The sequence below is a fragment of the Rhipicephalus microplus genome, chromosome X, assembly GCF_043290135.1.
Source record: "Rhipicephalus microplus isolate Deutch F79 chromosome X, USDA_Rmic, whole genome shotgun sequence".
Lineage (NCBI taxonomy): Eukaryota > Metazoa > Arthropoda > Arachnida > Ixodida > Ixodidae > Rhipicephalus > Rhipicephalus microplus.
The window spans coordinates 193,954,586-193,974,902 of record NC_134710.1 but is presented as its reverse complement, the minus strand read 5'-3'; the positions used below and the strand labels follow the sequence as shown (position 1 = coordinate 193,974,902).

General features: G+C 46.9%; 1 protein-coding gene across 5 annotated transcripts in view; it reads right to left on the bottom strand.

Moving 5' to 3' along the window:
- Positions 1 to 19,636, bottom strand: part of LOC142775912 (uncharacterized) — a 50,497-nt gene extending 30,861 nt beyond the window's left edge. For 3 of the 5 annotated variants that reach the window (XM_075878424.1, XM_075878423.1, XM_075878422.1), the window contains exons 1-2: positions 851 to 2,285; positions 717 to 784 (exon numbers count right to left, since the gene is read on the bottom strand). Coding sequence is in view for 3 of the 5 variants with exons in the window: in XM_075878422.1 (XP_075734537.1) it covers positions 717 to 722 (6 nt within the window). In the remaining 2 variants the exon portion in view is untranslated. Of the gene's footprint in view, positions 1 to 716; positions 785 to 850; positions 2,286 to 5,405; positions 5,723 to 19,283 lie in introns of those variants that run through there. The other 2 variants (XM_075878420.1, XM_075878419.1) reach the window with 2 other exon arrangements.
- Between the last annotated feature and the right edge of the window lie 681 nt (positions 19,637 to 20,317).

Below are 20,317 nucleotides of genomic sequence, written 5' to 3'. Positions count from 1 at the left end.
GAAAATACAACTTGAAGCACCACACAATCAAGCAACAATTGTACTACATGAGCACAGTGTAAGTTATTTGTGATGGAGCACCTGGTATGCTTCAAGGAAAAAACATTTATATAGCTAACAAAAGTTCACACACATATTGCAACAAAGGGTGTCATGCGTTAGCTTAATTAAATAAATTAAATTATTATATTCTACTAACACTCGATATATACATATCTTCAATGCAGCAGTAGGAGTGTACTCTTAGTTTCATCACATAGTGTAGATTACTGAAATACGTATACTTCAAGTTAGCTCTTTTGAAATATTTATGAGAAATTCTAACCACAGTGAAATTGCATGGATTTCTAGCACAAGGATTCGGAGCGCTGCCACGAAAACATCCTTCGTGAGTGCTTGACAGGGCTGTGCGTTTCTCCATCTACGTGCCCAGTCGTGTGATTGTTTTGCGAGTAAAACCGCACAAACTATCGAGGTGGGCGAACGTGAACTGCTCTCGCGACACCCGTATGTTTAAAAGCAGACACTTTTACAGGGCGACAAGGGATCAAAGGATAATCTCGTGCAGTAAACAGCCAAGGAATAACAGCACGACAAGAGGCTTGCACGACCGAAGGATAGATCGCGTAGCGCAACGCGAATCTTTAAAACATGCAATCAACGCACACAGAGACTGTTTATTACGGTGATATAAAATAAGCCACCTCAAAACATACCTGCATGCCTATCGGGTCTCTGGTTCGTCATCCTCGCTGTACCAACAAACCGCCCGGGCAATTGCTTCCTGCATAGCATTTGTCGCGCAATGAAGTAACGCAGTTACGTAGTTCCGCGCCTTTCTTCAACTTACCAAAGTTTTGGCATTGGCTGTACACTCTTCAGTCGCCCGTCCAAAAGCTCACGCTCTCGCATAACATCAGTCACTGCTTGTCACACCACGGGGTCGTGGATAGTCTTCGGAAGTGCACTCGAAATTGAATGACGTGAACAACACGAGTAATCGATAAATGGAGGAAGAAATCACTTTTCAGAGGGAACACAAAAGCGCGCGTTCGAAGTGGCTGTTTGAAGCGGCAACGTACGGCGAGGCATCCTCCGCCACTCGATCAAAGAAGCAAAACTTGCCGACTCGCAGAAACTATCCCGTAGACGAATACCGAAGACGATAAGTATACAAGGCACGCAATATTTATCAACACGGCAATTATGTAACCGCGGACTTGCTGCACATGTCTTTGCGAGAAGCTGGTAGTGAGCCCGCAGTACAACGGGGCCTGTTGCAACTGCTGATTTACAGGCTTAACTAAAATAAATGTGCAGGTGGCAGAACCATGACCTACTACACTCCTGACCTGTTCAGATAGCGGGGTTCCTATGGGAGCGCGTGTCCCCGCTCTCGTTCAATCGCTCGCCGTAGGTGGCGCTACCTATAACCTGTTCGTCTGCTACTTTACGGCTGTTTGGACGGCGCTAGAGTAAGAACGGCTGCATTCCGTGATGAACAGCCGGCATATATGTGACTATTTTTTCACTTAGATGACTGGTCAAGTAAGCTGTTCAGTGTGACGAAAAATTTATTGCACACTGGTGGACAAATGCGAGAATCCGTAGACTTACATAGTGTAGGACAGCATATGTGATGTTGCGTCCATTTAATTGCAAAGAATTTGTGAATGACTTTTGAAATATTTGTTTCAAAATTATTTTTCATTAGTGCATAATAATTACGCAATATGAGTGCTCTGTTGGCCGAAATATGACCACGAACACTCAAGCTGACGTCAGCGAACAGGTGCTGACTAGCGCCACAGTGCTCCTAAGTTACGGCCCTAGCGGCAGAAGGTATGAACTAGAACGTGGGCGCTGGAAGAGGTGCTCTCTGGGCAGGTCAGGAGTGTAGTAGGTCATGGGCAGAACCAACAAATTGTTATACAAATACTTCACAAAAACAATAAAATGTATTGATAACTTTTAGAGCCAAATGAAGCTTTCTTTATCGTTAGTTTCCAATATATGTAGTTATGCAGTTGAATGTATTTTGGTTTGCATAACAAAAAAGTTTCACAACTCATGTCAAAAGCGATGGTCATCTCTGAGTCTCTGCATCCCATTGCCAATAAGTACAGATCTCAAGGGCAATGCTTTTGCAGCAGTGGCTTTGTTCGTGTGCAGAAAAGAATGAATGCCATGCATTCCTGCCCTACAGAGAAGAAAGGTGTCTGACCGGGTGCCCGTTCCTTTACGTATCTACGCAGTGACGTAATCAGGGCTGACACACCGAGTTCGTTACCCTTTCCTGCCCTCTCCCCTCCCCGCGCCTTTCGGGCGAATTTTTTTTTTTTCGGCGTGGCATACATGGGGCAAAATGACTAGTTGCCTGAACTGTCCCCCCCCCCCCCCCCTTATCGAGAAAAACGAGGGATTCTTTCCTTCCACACCCTTGTTTTTTTTTTTTTTTTAACTTACGCCGCTGTCTCTACGTGACAGGTAGCGTTGTGACAGCAAAACAGTGGCGGGGTGAGAGGCATGAATGTGCATTAAAACTTCTCTCTCCCTCTCCATCACGCCTTCGCTCTCCACCTCCTACCGGTGGCAGGGAGGGGAGAGAAAGGCACACATGTGGCAGCTGCTGCTTCCAGCCGTATTTTAGTTGAAAAAGTGTGACTGACAAATAAATACGATTTCAAATGCTCACTAAACGATACGATGAGTTTATCGCCTGTGCCTCGGGGTCCACTGATCAGCTAATGTAACCATCCCCCTCCATGCAATTGGCCAATTGGCACGTCTATGTAACTGTATAGGGTACCGCTTCAGTGTAAGCGATCGACGCTATGCTTGTTAGTTTTAAATACATACTCAAAATTTATGCGCGCAAGGTGGTGGAAAGCAATCCTGATGACCTAGTAAATTATTCCTCCACATCGCGCTTCTGGCTCAAAAATCTCAATAATAATAATAATAATAATAATAATAATAATAATAATAATAATAATAATAATAATAATAATAATAATAATAATAATAATAATAATAATAATAATAATAATAATAATAATAATAATAATAATAATAATAGTTGTTGTTTTTAGATGCACCTGTACAACCTTATAATTGTTTCTGGGCACGCTACAAAAGTAAGTAAATAATAAATCATTGATTAATAATGAAATCGCAAGCCTTAGATTCCTCATTAAATGCAAAATGTGACCGTTGGCAGCGTCTCGCATCCTGCACTGTGTCGCGGGTTCAAATCCCGGCTGCGGCGGCTGCATTTCCGATGGAGGCGGAAATGTCGTAGGCCCGTGTGCTCAGATTTGGGTGCACGTTAAAGAACCCCAGGTGGTCGAAATTTCCGGAGCCCTGCACTACGGCGTCTCTCATAATCATATGGTGGTTTTGGGACGTTAAACCCCACAAATCAATCAATCAATCCTGCACTGTAGGGAACGACAGATGCATGCAAAAAATAATCACCACGAGATGACGTGTCATCATAGCGTGACATGATAAAGTCGTTACATCGCACCCAATAGAATCATAGCTTTACAGGCTGCCTGGCTGATTGGCTGCGCAAAACAGTGTCTTTAACCGTGGAGGCAATGCATAACCACATTAGTTGCAGAAAGTTTCCGAAGGGCGGCGGGATGAACACATTGACTGATTGGGGAAAAAAAAAAGAGATGCCTATCACCTTCGAGTTGTCTTACGTGAATGCAAAAGGGTACTGGATTATTATTATTATTATTATTAATATTAATAATAATATTTCTCTTATGGTCTAGCTGACTTGCACTTAAGCATGTGTACGAAGACATTATCATCATGTCAATGTTATATTCACTCAAACATGGTCGAACAATCTATGTGAATACAAACTGTTTAGAGTTTTAGATTTCCGAAAGACAACATGTACGTGAATGTCGAGATAAGCAGGTAATTGAATTAGACTTAGGTGCACGTTAATAAATCACGGATCGTCGAAATTTATGAAGCACTACGCTACGGCGTTCTTCAAAATCATATAGTGGTCTTGGGATCTAGAATTCTCACGATTATTACATTTAGTAGTAAGAAATTGAGTTTTTGTTAGCTATAAAAGATTAACTCGAATTTTTCTCATTGTGATGTGTTTTGACATTAGGACATGCACTGGAAAATCTGCGTACTTTTATAAGCAGAAATCCCGGTGCATGTTGTCATCTGAGTCTCCATTGCACACCTGATGCTAAAAGACATTAGGTGTGCTTTGCAGGTCTAATGTCAATTTGATGACTCACTATGTGTGCATTAGCCGCACAATAGACTAAAAATTCATTTTCATAAGATTAGTCATAGGTAGGTGTACACCCGCGTAATCGTTTTGCTCAAGCCATGGTTCAGAGCACTGGAATTCGGTAGTGCAGTTAAGTGGTTTCATGCCATATTTTGTAGATTTTCATTGAAGCCATTCAAATCGTTTAAGGAACCAAATCTCCATTCAATATATAGCATGTTGCCAAATTAACCGTTTTGGAATGCCTTCTACAACTTAATGAACCACACATGTCTCTAAGTGGATATTTAAAATGAAGAAATAAAAATTTTAATAAATTACTAACTAGCGCCAAAACAGCCGGGCGTAGCTGGCACTTGTGGCGCAAAGCTCTAACCATCGCGGAGCTGACCGGTTTTTAGCTGGTGACCAAGTGACGCTAAGTTTTACGAAATAGTTGTGCCAGCTAAGTGACAACAAGATTTTCGAAATAATGCCAAGCGAGGTGAAGTTGTAGTCAGGTTTAGCGCAGTTGCATCTTGCCGTTTCAGCCGTACGACGACATGGACTACACTCAAACTCATCGAGTCCAGCAGTCTCGCTTAGCAGCGCAACACGATTCCCGCTAAGCGGCTTCCTCATCGGCAGTGCTCACCTTCTTCCGTCTCCACTAGTCCGTCTGGCGCCACCAGCCTGCGCCGACTTTATGCAGAACGAAGGAGCGCATGCGCAGTGTGCAGGCATGCGGGCTAGTAGCGGAGCAGTGCAACTGTTAATCCGGTTGCTTGGGACCACGCCGAGACATCATCGCAAGCGTGGAATCGTTTCGTTAGACACATTACGGGCGACTTACACTGCTCTTTTTTTTAAAATACCCTAACTTGCCTCAGGTTACAGCAAACTGTATGTTTTTGGTTTCATTCATTCGCGTTTGATCATTTCATAAACATATCCTTGGTTCTCATTACGTGGAACACATGAAGCCGTAACGTCACAGAGGGATGGGTGAATTTGCTGTGAGAAAAGAATAAAATTGCTTATTCAAATATTCAGCGAAGCTTACGCAGATGCGACTACACACTTTTTTTATTAGATGCGAGGGCTACGATTGAGTAAAAAATTAAAAAAAGCGTATAGTCAGCGCTCTCACCATCAGTCGACGTTGCCACGGCCACCAAGATGCTGCTTGGCCAGTGCTGCCCAGTGGACAGGAACGAGGGTGGCAGGCTGCGACATCTGCGGTGAAGTTGCCGGCGAAGACGCGTGCATGGTTCCCACGCGGGGTTGCCTGGCTGTTGTCCCAGGGACCCGGCATTCCGAGACACAGCCGCCTTCGATTACGGCCACATGTTCCTGGTGCTCTCGGCACGCAAGGCATACCCCGTTGTCGCGGCTTGCGGTGTATTCTAGTGGCTCTCATTGATGCTAGCTGGGGTTGGGTCGTTGCTACCTCACACCTGCGGAACACTGATGTGGCAATCCCAGTGTTCTTGCTCACGGGATACGAGCGCGTGGACCAATGACAGCGCACCACGAGGGCACGCACCGTTCAGTGGACTAACAGGACACCAAGTGGCTGAATCGCGAAATAGCCCGTTGGTTAATTTCTTTAAAATTATGACACATACCCTCTCTGGCGTATTGGGCAAGACTGCGTTCTGTAACCTTCAATAAATCTTACTAATACGTATTATAAATCAAGAAATATCAGACGACGCCACTCTTCGTCGTCGTCGTTCTCCTTTTCATTTTACTAACCACTCAACAAGCTGCTTGTGTTTGAACGTCTTTTTTTTTTTCACTCCACTCGCCATTGTGTTTGAGTGGCTATAGTGCGTTATTGCAGGCCCGAAAAGCGCGGGCTCAAATCACAGCAATGGCGGCCACATATTAGATGGAGGCGAAAATGCTTGAACCCCTTCTTTTTAGATTTAGCTGCAAATTAAAGAACTTCAATGGCTCCCGATTTCGGGAGCTCCTCCATCGTATTTTCTAATAATCGTGTCGTAGTTTTGGGCCACTAAACTCTAGCAATTATTTTAATAAATCTTTTTCACTTAACACTGACTTAAAGTTTGTCAGAATCTCGGGAGTCTAAGTTCCGTTGCAAAGCGCAACAGATCTGGCAGTGGTGATGTTGGTAGAACCATCTTGCTTGAATTTTTGTGTATGTTCAGTGTTTTCACGGGTTCAAGCCTTTGGTTCTGCGTAATCGTCAGAATACGAATGAACCGACGCTGCCAAGAGCCTGCTGCACCGCCAGACAGATCAAGATAACTTGTACAGCTCCACTGAAAGACATCGCCCCTGTATGTTATCGATGGGACCTTCTGAAAGCGAATGTTATAGTGGTATTTAAATTAAACGAATAATTAATTATGCATGTGCTGATGGTTGCATCTTTGTATATTTATAATTTTTTTCGGGTTGGTAAAATGGTTTTGGTGTTTTAGAGTACTTCTAGCCTGGATGTAAAAAGAGTTTTTTTTTCTTGCTGAGGGGGCAGTCAAGTATTGGTGAGACATTATTTGATGCAACTGCCCCTTTTGCAGACCATTTAAAGCCTTCATGCTCGTTGATCTTATTGCTGGCACTCCGCTACCAATGCATTTTTTAAAGTTTACTAGCTAGTGTTAGTTCTGAAAGTGACTTTTTTCATATACCTTCCAAAGAGAATGATGTATGCTTGGTCTGAAATGAAGGGCTTCGAGTGACCTTGTTTTTGAAGTGGACGGAAAGTAATCATTTTTTATTCCGAAAACTGTTGGACTAAGATTGTGTTGTAAGGCGAAAACAACAATAACATCAAAGTGGGAGTTAACCAAAAACTACATCTATACAATGCCCAACAAAAACAAAGGTATACTCACAACTTAACAGTAGTATCAAAATATGAAGCGAATGCTATAAAACCAAGTCAGGCCGTCAGTTCAATGAAACAACTAATTGGTACTTCAACAACATGAGCTGTTCCTGATGTGGGTTTTCATGCTACGTGGCCAAAATAAAAAAAACATTTTTCTAATATGCCCAAGAGTGAGCAAGCAAAAGCAATAACAGTCTAGTTGTGTAATGTCGCTACTATGCGAAGCTCGAAGGTTTCTGCAGAGGTGCACTCCACAACTGTGATGACAGGGCTTGTTTTGTTGCTCGAGGTAGGAATGAGAATGCACATGCGTGAATATCTAGTTGAGGCGCAATGAACATGAAACTGTCTTTGAGAGTTCGTTTTAGCTGAGGCGTTTCGTACGGGGAAATATCAATAATAAATTGGTGCTTGTAAAGTAAACATTGCAATTTTAGGCTTGTAATTATGGGCGCCGTCGTAGTAACAGTGGTAGTTAATGCACTTCGAGCATCACTGCTACGGAGTGAGTCGATGAATGTTTAGGAAGGATAAACCTCACAACCCATTTGGACCTTTTTGAGTTCATTTATGAGAGGTACTTGAAACGCATCTCATATAATGTTTTCATATTGCAGCGTTGGCCTAACATAGGTTAGAAACGCGGCTAGCATGCCAGGTAGGGATGTCTGCTTGAACCTTTTACGCAGAAACAAATGTTTATTTTTGGCAGCAATAGTGATTTATTCACTTAATTCAGAGATACCCCGCTTTGCCAAAAGGCGTGTGAGCAGGGGCGTACAACTTGAAAAAAAAACAACAACAAAAATATTCGTTAATACAGCACACTTGATATCAACAAAAAGAATTGCGTTCTACTGAGCGATATGATTTTTCCAGCTTAGGTTCGTAGCAATAGTTATTCCTTATTATTATGCGTATATATTTTAAAAAGAATTTCAGAGTTAACGAAGTATTTACAATCCTCTTCATGTATTATTTTCTTCTATACCCTGAAGACATCTGCCACCACGCTTCAATCGCAGCCAGATGGTACTACTGCGTCGGCGTCCGCCTTTAAAAGAGAGATTTGCGGTGTGCACCTTTCTTCGCAATTCGAAACCACTGCCTCGCCCCCTGCCTCAGACAGATCTTCCTAAGCGCTTTTTTACAGCGAAAGCTGTTATGAAACTACAACTCGGGTCACACGCAGTTGTTCACCACCACCGCTGGTGTCCGTAACTATACATTGCGCGAAATTAGAAAAAAAAAAAAAACCTAGCATCAAAGACACGATGGGGCTCAAACCCCGGTTCTGCTCGATGCAGCCCTGTATTCTACCACTGAGCAACGTCGGTGCTTGTGGTTAGCTGGCAAACTTGCTTTAGGCATTCTTAATGTCGGGAAAGCAATCGTGTTAATACAACTTATAAAGCGTTGTAAAATAGCAAAAGAACAGCCTGTCATCGCACAATGCGAATAGCGTAACGAATAGCCGTGTAATTCTCCAACCCATTACAAAAGATTCTTGTTCCCTTAATAACTTTGACACATATCCACTTCAGCCTTTATGCCTCATCGTCTTTAGCCACTGCATGAACAATTGGTCCGGAAATATTTGCAAGTGTTTAGCGGATAACAAGCTTCTCAGAATAATGACGAAGAATAGCATAGTGAATGCCGGTCTAATACCGAAAAGTTTATTATTAATGCCCCAGTGGGCATCAAGCAAGTGTGCTTGTAATACTTAGCCCATGAGTGTTTTGATAAATGCCCTGAAAGGCCGCTCTTCTAGCTTTTGATATGACTGTACTGCGACTTCCGTGCAGACCTGATGTCTTTTTTTTTATCCCTTAGGTCGTTGATCTCGCAGTAGATTAGACAGTCGTCTGCATAGAACGGCATAGTAATGCCTTCGCAAATACCTGAACTGGTGTCATGGATGTACGCCATTTTAAGCCATTTAAATTCACACCACATTCGAGTTGACTAAGGGAACATGGGAGAAAACTTTGTCCTGCAGAGAGCGCAGTCAGGGTGGTGATGATGATGATTACTGCGTTCACACGGACAAATATGCTTAGATCTATTCTGCTAAATTGTGATATATTCTCACTTGTGTGAATGTTCCTATCTAAAGGGAGTGAACTAATTGGGTGAAGGCTTTGGAAAAGTTTAAACAAATCACATCGAGTTGTTTTATAGCGATAGCAATTATATGGACACTGTCGGCTAGATTTCGCCACCGACGTTGGCGTCGACGCCATGCACAGTATATGTATAGGTATCTATATATATGAAAACGCCGGAAAGAAAAAAAGTCCAGAGAAAAAGGCTCCGTGGCACCAAACGTGGGACATCCACACCATGAAATCGAGGCGTTAACCACTGACCCACCTAGGGGTACCTCCTTCATCGTTCAAACGGCATGCTATTTATATCTACCACTTACCACTGTTGGCGCGTACACTGGCGGGGGGGGGGGGGAGACCATCGTGTTCTAAGCCATATAAGCAAGATGGCGCAATTAACACGCGGCGGCTCTCATATCTCACGCGTACTTTGGCCAACGGAGAAGCGGGGAGTGGAGGATCTCTCGTGCGCCCTTATCTCCCGGTCGCGAGGATGATACGTCCTGGATGGTGTTAGGCTTGCACGAGAACATTGCTGTTGTGGATACGGTGCGCACAAAGGTCACTGCAATCGTTGCACAGCTTCCATTTGCGAAAAGGGCGCGCTTTTCAGACAAAGCGAAGTAACAACTGAAGGCGTATTCGCGTTCATCTGTATGGAATGGAATGAAAAAAACTTTATTTAAGTCCTGCAGGACGCGCTTAGCGCGTAGCGGGCATCTCCCACGTAGGGACCGACAGGGAGTACCTGGCGGCCGCTTCGTGGGCCTGCTGGACGGCCCATTGCTGGTCGGCGAGAAGTGAGCTCCTGAGGGACCTCTCCCACTTGCTTGAGGTAGAGTCGGGAGGAGTTGTTCTACACTCTCAGAGCATGTGTGTGAGTGTCGCTGTGTGTCCACATGATGAGCATGTGTCGCTGGGGTATGCATCGGGATAATAAACGTGAAGCGTGGCAAGGTTTGTGTACGTGTGTGTCTGTAATAGGCGTAGGGTTAATGCCTGCGGTCGGTTAAGTTTCTGATGTGGGGGTGGAAAAATGCGGCGTTCCAGGTAAAAGTGCTTTGTAATTTCATTGTACGTAATTGGTGCATCCCGATTGGTATCTAACCCAGCAAGGTGAGGTTGCCCTGTGGCAGTGCGGTCGGTAAGTGCGCGCGCTGCATCATGGGCGATCTCGTTGAGGTTGGATAGGGCACCCGGCACCTGGCCGAGATGGGCGGGGAACCAGGTGACAGTGTGGTGCTTCAGGGCACTCGGGTCCGCATTGCACAGGATACGTAACGCCTGGTCGGAGATGACTACGCGTTCGAAGGCTTTGATGGCCGGCCTGGAGTCGCTGTAGATGAATTCCCGTTTGCTGTCGAGCATAGCTATAGCTATAGCTACTTGCTCCGCTACTTCGGGGTTTCGGGTGAGGATTGTGGCTGAGTCTGCTGCGCGGATGATACTGCGACCGTGGCGAAGGCTCGGTTGTTGGGATAGGCAGCGGCGTTCACGAACGAGACGTTGTCCGCTTCCATGTCTATGCGCTTGAGAATGGCGGTCGCCCGCGCAAGGCGCCTGCCTCTGTTGTATTCGGGGTGTTCATTTAGTGGCGTGGAAGCGATCGTGATAAGGTCGCGGATTTCACGGGGAATTAGAGTCAACTCTGGGGGGTCCATGGCCCTCGAGGAGAAGAAGCCGAGCTCGCGCAGAATATGGCGGCCCGCCTTGGTGGTATTGAGTCGGGTCAATTGCACGCGTTCCTGAGCTTAGGCGATCTCTTCTAGCGTGTTATGTCGGCCAAACTCGAGGAGTTTGTACGTTAGAGTGGTGATAGGTAGGCCAAGGGCTCGTTTGGATTGGATTGGATAAACTTTTATTTGGTCCTCCAAAACACAGATCACTGTGTTGCGGGCAGCCCCCACGTGGGGACTGAGATGCCAAGCTCCTCAGCCGCCTCGCGGGCTTGGTGGACAGCCCAGAGCTGATCTGCCAAGGATGAGCTGCGGAAGGGCTCGTTTGACCACCTTGCGAATAAGCGCATTGAGTTGATCGCGCTGAGCACGTAGCCATTTGTGTATAGCGGCAACGTAGGTAAATGGCACAAAACAAACGCGTGTACGAGACGCAGCAGGTTGTCTTCTTTGAGGCCATGGTGCCTGTTGGCTACTCTACGTACGAGTCGTATGGCATACTCAGTCTTAGTCCTGAGCTTGTGTACTGTTTGGGTGTTGGTTCCGTGGGACTCGATGATCATGCCGAGAACCTTGATGGTGTCTACCTTGGGTACAGTACGACCATCTCGGGTGTGGAGGGTGATATTGTGTTCCGCCGGAGGTTTCCATCCTTTGGGCTTGGCATCCCGGCGTTTGGGCAAATATATCAACAGCTCCGACTTCGCGGGTGAGCACCTGAGACCGGTGTGGTCGAGGTAAGACTCGGCGGTGTCGATAGCCTCTTGCAGGGCGGACTCAATAAAGCCATCCGACCCTGTTCATCTGTATCTGCGAGTACATTTCGAGCGCTATTTTTACGTGAGAAACGGTGAGCAAGTTTCGATCTGCTTACTATTCTGTGCTTGACTTTCTAATTTGTTGCTATCGCGTTCATGACTTCGCATTTGCGGCACAGCTAGGACTTTTTGCATTTCAAAGCGCTTGAAAATTTGTGACCGTTTCCATTAGCTTTGTGGGGGTAGAAAGGCGTTGCCTGGGTTCATGCAGGTTTGGAAAGATGTTTTTCCGAAAATAGTTGTATATGGACTTCATGCTCGAGTAGCATTCGGCAAACGCAAGTCACTGATATGAGACGATGGTTAATTATTTCCCACTTGTCACCGATGTATCTCTTCGGATGACAAACATAATAGTATAAAAACTATGTTTCTGTCAGCATCATAGCGGTAAATGAAGTATTTACTTGATTGAGGAAAACACAAAACTCGTAGATCTGTACTGCCTTGACTGCATATTCAAGTGCGGAAATTTTCGAGGCAACATAGAGAAAAACATATCAGTAGAACATTATAATCATCCATGAAAGAAGAAGAAAGTCTAAGTCAGTAAAAAATGAAAAAAAAAATACCCGAGCACTTACCACGGATTGTGTAGCTACACCAAAGCCGTAAGGTCGTCGACCTGTTATATAAAATGAGGAGATCACCCATCTATTTCACTGAGGAAAAGTTGGCCATTTCTACGGCAGGCGTATGCTCATAACTATTTTTTTGTCCCGCCCACTTCTTCGTTGCAAAAAGAAGTTTCCTGGTTGCCTTCGACCAGTTCTCGTCATGAACAGAGAATTTTTCTGCGTGGGTGTCTTTCTTTTCAAAAGTTAGTTACCACGTTCTGACAGACCCAGGAGACGCAATACAATACTCGCACCTTTGTCATTCTTCGAGGGAAACCTATGCACTGCTCCTATACGACTAAGGGTCAGTTTCGGTATTTTTATCAGCTTGGCAAGTTCGATAACCCTACTTAATAGTTTCTTTTTTCTTTGTGGTAGGTATTCCCTGAATTCAAGGTTCCCCTTCTTAGCTTGTCAACAGCAGCACGAAGCTGACGAAAACGTGCGGTACTGCCTTTTGCCTAAAATTTTCTAATCCTCGCGTTGCTTAAGGCTTCACCGCATTATAGCCGTGGCAATTCTGTCGTAGTTAGATGTCATCATGACAAAGGAAGAATTATTGTTCTCAACCTTCTCAAGAAGGGACCCCGAGACTCAAGCTTTGTGGTAATGCTGGCCAGAGATGTTTTCACGTTAAGCTCGTGAATTGATTTTTTTTTAGCTCTGCCTCTGTGTAGTCTTCCTGTGCTGCAAATAGGCACTTCTAAGATTGTTTTAACGAATATCTCTTTGGATTCAACATCGCCTCAGTCCAGTGGCAGCACTTACCTCTGTCGTAACAATTATTACACTCTGTGCATTTCACGATTAAGATAACTCGAAGTAATTTGTTACATGCCAAGCATACATTACTCTCTTGAGAAGCCGTATTGAAAAGTCGCTTTCAAAATTGACCTTGAAGGGTTAACATTGAAAAAAAGTAGATGCACTGGACACGGATTGGCAGCTATGAGAAGGCCAGCGAGCATGAGCCTCTACAAGGGGGTGCGAAAAGGGCACTGGCACCGCCCCCCTCCACCTTAAACAATCCCTACAGACAAACATGCAAGCGAGTGCTACTTGGAAAACAACAAACAATTTTCACCAACCTGATCAAGGTAAAAATACACCATCATTGAGGTAAGCCACTTCTGCTATCGTCCCCACTGCCAGAATGAAAGGTTTCGTGACAAAACACCACTGGAAAGTCAACTTTGAGAGCATTACGTCGATAACGTTAGTGGACTGTATCTCTGCACGCAACTGTACAAGTTATCTCGATTTATACATTGATGAAGCAGCATATAACAGCGTTGGTGAATCCATCGTGATGATTAGGCAGAATAAAGAAAACCTGAGTTTTGGCCATTTAAAAACTGTTTAAATACACGAATATATAGGCAAGGTCCTTATGCCACCGTAAGGACGGCATGGCAAGTAATGAATTACCGCAAAATTTGCAAACGGACAACTAAAGACAGTGTGGTCAGTGGTGAAAAGCAACTATAATACCTGCTGGGCTTTAGCGTCGTAAAAACACGATCATTTTGAGAGATGCCGAACTCGACAGTGCTGGAAATTTCGACCACCTGGGGTTCTTAAACGTCCACCTAATTCTAAGAACACGGTGCTCAGCCCCTTTCACGTATACCTGGAAAATGCGGCATCTGCAGCCAGGACTCGATCCCCCCAATTCGGGTTAGCAGTCGAGCAGCGTATCCCTGCAGTTGACCACCACGGCAGGTAGAGTGAAGAAAAAGATTTGCAAACACAAGCAGCGTAGCGTCGTAACAAAAAGAAGAAGAGAACGAAGACGTCAAAGAGTGGTGATGTCCCATATTTCTTGTTTAATATTACGTATTCCTGAAGTTATCCTCTAAAGTTGCGACACGCAATCTTGCTCAATCCCCCAGAGTGTGGGTATTTGTCAGAATATTTAGGAAAGAAACCAACCTGTTATTTAGCGATCGCACCACGGGACGTGCTGTTAGTGCAATAAGCGGTGACCTCGCGGTGAGCTGCGATTGGCCGACGCACTCGAATCCCGTGACCAAGAATAGTGGGATTGCCAGAAGAGTGGTCCGCAGAAGCCAGAGTTAGAATCGACCAGGCAACAAAAGCTACCATCGATGAGAGGTACTGTAAGGCTGCCGAAGGAGCGACGGCCGGGTATGCTTTGCGTTCCTGGAGAACCAGGAACATTTTTGGCCGTAATCTAAGTCGGCTGTCTCAACAAATGACTGGTGCCTCGGACAACAGCCAGGCAACCCCGTCCAGGTACCGTGCACGCACCTTCATCGCCATTTTTACCGCAGCTGTCACCACCTCACATCCTCGCGCCCGTGCATTAGGCAGCATCAGCCAGGCAACATCTTCATGGCAGTGGCAACGTCGGCTGAGGGTAGTGAAAAGCATTCGATCACTCGCATTACGCACATGCGCAAGAAAACAAGCGCGGCACACGCAACCGGCCAAAAGACCACCGAGAAGCCAGAGGCGAAGAATGCGCCCGAGTAATAAAACACACACACACACACACACACACACACACACACACACACACACACACACACACACACACACACACACACACACACACACACACACACACACACACACACACACACACACACACACACACACACACACACACACACACACACACACACACACACACACACACACACACACACACACACACACACACACACACACACACACACACACACACACACACACACACACACACACACACACACACACACACACACACACACACACACACACACACACACACACACACACACACACACACACACACACACACACACACACACACACACACACACACACACACACACACACACACACACACACACACACACACACACACACACACATTGGGCGCTCCGCGACAGCGAGGGAAGGGGAGATGGTTCTTGCACCGACGGGAGAGCGCTTCGTAGGGGAGGGAGAAAAAAAGAAAAGAAAAAGGCCGTCAGGCAGCTCGGAGTGCCCTACGTAAACAAAGTCACGTGGGACACCGAGTAGGCGTGGCGCGCGGCGGGAGTAAACAACGACACGTGCGTGTGTAACGGGTCTCTTTAGAGGCGCGTAAAAAGGTCTGCGTCGCCAAAACAATCCAGCAGCGCATGGAACGCCCGGCGGAGTGTCGCAACGTTCGCCGAGGGGAACAACATGTGTTCTGGACTCAGGTGTGGCAGTCCGAGTTGCGCGTAGGTGTTGCAGAGACGGCGACGAATGTCCGCGTATCCCGGGCACTGGCACAGGATATGTTCGACGGTCTCGTCTGCCGGACACTGCGCTCACGAAGGGCTGCCACTGCCACGCTGTTTGAAGAGCAGTTGCGCTGTACGGCGGCATCCCGTACGAAGGCGCAGCAAGAAAGCTCGAGCACGCTGACCGATTCCCGTTGACGGCAGGCGTGCGACAGGTTTGCCGGCTGCTGTGCGGGGGTCCGGGTGAAGAGCGCGGAAGTGGCGCGCGATGATCTGCCACGCCACATCGTAGCTGCGAACGAAGTTCCTTTGCTAGCGCGTCGGCTGCCTCGTTGCCGCGCACTCCGACGTGTGAGGGCACCCACTGAAAGGACACATCACACCCACTTTGGACGATCACAGTAAACTTGCGCGTGAGACGCTGCGCGATCGAAGTGCCATTTTCACCTTTCGTGAGGGTGAGGAGGGCCACCCGAGAGTCGCAGAAGATGACGTCCGAAGACGACAGGAGCTCGGCCAGCTTATCGGCCGCCAAGTTCAAAATCACGAGCTCAGCGGTCGTCGATGTCGCCAGGAGCGGAAGACGGCACTTCTCGTCTCGGAGCGCCAGAATGACGCTGGCAGCCGCAGCCGAGCCGCCCCCCTTCACCGAGCCGTCCGTGTACAGATGGAGGTGGCCGGAGAACCTCTCCTCGATCATGGCGCAGGGGGAAGCTGTTATGACCGTCGTCAGTAGGCGCCATGCTGTTGCTCAGAAGCGTAGCCGGGCAGCGCTCCCACGCCTGGAACCCCAGTTCTCTCGGAACCAGCGTCCAGAGCTGACGGGGGAGCGGCGCTCTTTTAATCCTCAAACAAGTAGCCGACTGGCCGGCTGCCTCTGCCCGCCCGGTATTGTCCCTGCTAGCCAGGAGGATGGGACATCGTGTCACCACGACACCGTAAGCCGTTCCAGAGAGGACAACAAAGACAGCATCTTCCTTGGAAGAAACCGCGGCCGCCGCCACAAATTGCCCTGCTAATGGAGCGAACAGATCGGCGGACCGTTTGATGTATGCTGCCAGGAGCTTGGGACCCCTCGACCAGCGGCACACACACGACGAGGAAGAGCCCCGCTGGTGACACCTTGCAGTGCAGGGATCACGACTCAATATTAGATGTTCACGTGGGCCGTGCATGCTCGTACCCCTCGCCTGTTGTGTGTGTGTTATTGGTGTTCCACTCAAGGAGGAGGAGCCCGATAGGGCTTAAAACGACGCCGCAGAGTGCTGGACGTCGCTCTGAACCATGTAACGGTTCAACCACCACGTTCGTGGTTTGTGAACTCCTAACCTCATGCTGTAAATAATTGTAATAGTGACATAAACCTGTTTGTTTTTCGTATCCCCATCTTGTGAGCGTTCGTTTCCTCAACCCGAACAAACCACGCTACCACAAGAGACCGGGTAGACCCCGGTCCATAACAAGTGGTGATCAGCGCTGGGATTCGGAGCGACAACTGGTGAACAGTGCCGAGAGCCGCAACATCTGGTTGGCAGCAGTGGGATACGACTGAGCACAGCGATTCGCAAGCACGCCCATCCAACAGGATTAGAGTCCGCGGGACGGCTGTCACGCTGGACAGCATAGTCATCCCGCAGTAATTGGATGGATGGATGGATGGATGGAAGGATGGACGGATGGATGAATGGATGGATGGATGGATGGATGGATGGATGGATGGATGGATGGATGGATGGAATGGATGGATGGAATGGATGGATGGAATGGATGAATGGATGGATGGATGGATGGATGGATGGATGGATGGATGGATGGATGGATGGATGGATGGATGAATGGATGGATGGATATGGCTGTACCCTTTAGATCAGGTGGCGGCTAAGGCCACCTAGTCGTAATACTTAGTGAACCACAAACTAGATTTATCTGTTTTTTTTTCTTTAAATAGTGAAGTTGAGGACTGGTACTTTGCAGTGAAAGATTTATTTTCACTCGTGCCTTGATTTTAGACACCAATCACATATCCTCCTTCTAGTCAATTCTACCCGCTTAAAGTCTATTTTGCCCTCACTGTCCCTAAACCCCAGTGCTTTGAAAAACTCTGCGCCATCATCCTGAACAATAGGGTGAAGCCCTTTACAGAACATTATCAAGTTTTCGGCAGTTTCTTCTTCCTCTCCACACGCACTGCATACCGTGTCTACCCCTTCGTATTTGGCCCGATATGTCTTGGTTTGCAATACTCTCGTCCTGGCCTCAAACAGTAGAGAAGTACCCCGAGTATTATCATAGACCCTTTCCTTGGCAATTTCCTGCTTAAAAGTTTGATAGATCTCTAGCGCAGACTTCTTAATCATGCCGATTTTCCACATATCGGTCTCAGCTTCGGTCGCCTTCTTCTTAACCAATAATTCTTTTTGGATTGGCCCCCTGCTGTTTTCGTCTGCTTATACGCCGACACCTCCTAAAGCAGCACCCAGACCAGCGTGTGACGAATGGATCGTTCCCTCCCCGTGTTCGCGGCCGTGGCTTGCCTCGTAGTTCCCGAGCGTTGTGTTACAAACTAAGAGTGGGCTCTGTGCTGGTGCATGAACGATTACAATGTCAAGGGCATGTGGACAGCCCGTTGTGCGCAGCTTGTGGCGCCTGCGAAACACTTGAGCATTCTGTAGTGCACTGTCCCACATTTCCTACGCAGCGGTCTTTGTTGATTAAGGAATATAAATTCCTGGGACTCAATAGTGCGACTCTAGACGACCACCCCTTTCCGTTTCCGAGTAGTAGTGCTTCCCGACGCCACCAGGCCCACCGAGCTCTCCTTACATTTATGAACCAAACGGACCTGGCCATCCGTTTATAGACGGTCTCTGTTTTTTTTACTCATATTCGTCAAAGTCTTCATCATTTTCCCTTCCTCATCTTCTTTCCTCTTTCTCCTCTCTATTCTTTGTTTCCTCTGTTTCTCCCTTCCTCCCGAAAGAGTGAGCAGGCGTTGTGCCCCTCCAGGTGGCAGTTGCCAGCTTGCTCTTTCCCTCTTTCCTCTGTGTTTTTGTGTATATGTGTATGCAAATCAAATAAATAAATAAAATAATAATATTACCTGCATTTGGACCATGTGTTGCAGCTTTGACATTTCGTTTTGTTTTGAATGCAGTACAAACAAACCCATTAGAAAGCTTCTCTCGGAAGTGTCAGCAATTAAACACAAGACTATAAGTGCGACGTATGCAAGCGCAAATCACGGGATTGAATCCCGGCCGCGGCGGCTACGTTTTCGGCGGAGGCACAAATACTGAGGTGCGTGTACTTAGATTTAGGTGCACGTTAAAACACCCCAGGTGGTCGAATTTCTGGAGCACTCCTCTACGGCGTCTCTCATAATCATATGGTGGTTTTGGAACGTTAAACCTCTGCTATTACTAATATCAAAGCACAGAAGCTCATAGAAGGCAAAGCATGAGGTGACAGTTCATGCTATAGTGACACCATCTCGCGGCTGTCGATACCAACTGCATCAACCACGACTCCTTTCTGAACACACTGCCCCATATTCTAGTACGCTATAGCCAAACAGAACCTTGCCCATGTTAAAATCTTGGCATTATCCTGAGGATCACTGCAACGAAAGCGCAAGACAGATTTTACTTTTTTAATCCTAGCAGCTGCAGACGAGCTGCGACGCTAGAAACATTTTCTCAATTCACCACAAGCAAGAGTCTCACCTTCTGTGCGCCATCAGAGTCACCCGGGAGAGAAAAGAGCGTCGGGACGGCGTCGTCCTGAAGACGGGTCCTCGAACCCGCGCGCTTGAAACACGACTTGTCAAAGTGGTCGCTGCATAGTCTGCAGCCCGGAGACGGTCTCCACGTGTCCCTCTTCAGGTTAACGAGCCATTTCTTGAATATCTACGGCTTGGAACGTGGAAACCTGCGTGACAGACGCCGAACTGTTTTGGCACCTTCGACTAGGAGCAAACGGACTTTTCTCATCGCCAGTTTCTCGTCAAGTGTGCAAAAACGAATGGGATTTTGGGCTACCCACGCATGAAATGTCTTCCCCGAAGACTTTTCCGGGCAGCTCCTGCAGTTCGGCGCTCAACAGGCTGGCATTTCTTTGAAAAAGAAAGGAAATATGGTGCACAATAAAAAAAAACTAAAGAAAATCTGGCTCGCCGGTAGCCATCGTCTATCCGTGCCGCTCGTTTCCGGGACAAAGACGGCTACGTCCGGCCCATCCAGCAGCTATTTTGCTGGGACGTTTATTCGAACGTAGGCACCGTTAGCAGCTTGTCTGAATTTAATGTCTACCATTGAACTCATTTTCGGGAGAACTAAGTGAATCGCAGTCGCATTGCTTGGTACGTATATCACCTGAGTAGCGTTCCCTAGAAATGAAGCAGTGAGAAGCATCGACAATAACTATTTCAGTTAAATGTGAACTCAAAGTATTGACCATCTTGTAACAGTCATGGTTGTTCAATTTGCTCATATGTTCGTAAATAATTTTAAATTACCGTGAAACAATGCGCAAAAACGAAAATTGTGAAGCTCTCTTCGTGCATCATCTCTAATGACGTCACATACTACCCTGAGCAACGTTTCTCTCTTTTTTTTTCAGTTTTGGAACTCTGCGCTTCGCCTTCGGGGAGCAGGCGGTCGGCTGCAGTTCCCGACACCGTGACGCTGCAAGCCAACTTTGCGCAAGCAAACGAGGGTTGTCTGCTCCAGCTAGGCACGGTGCAGCCGATGTGCAGTGT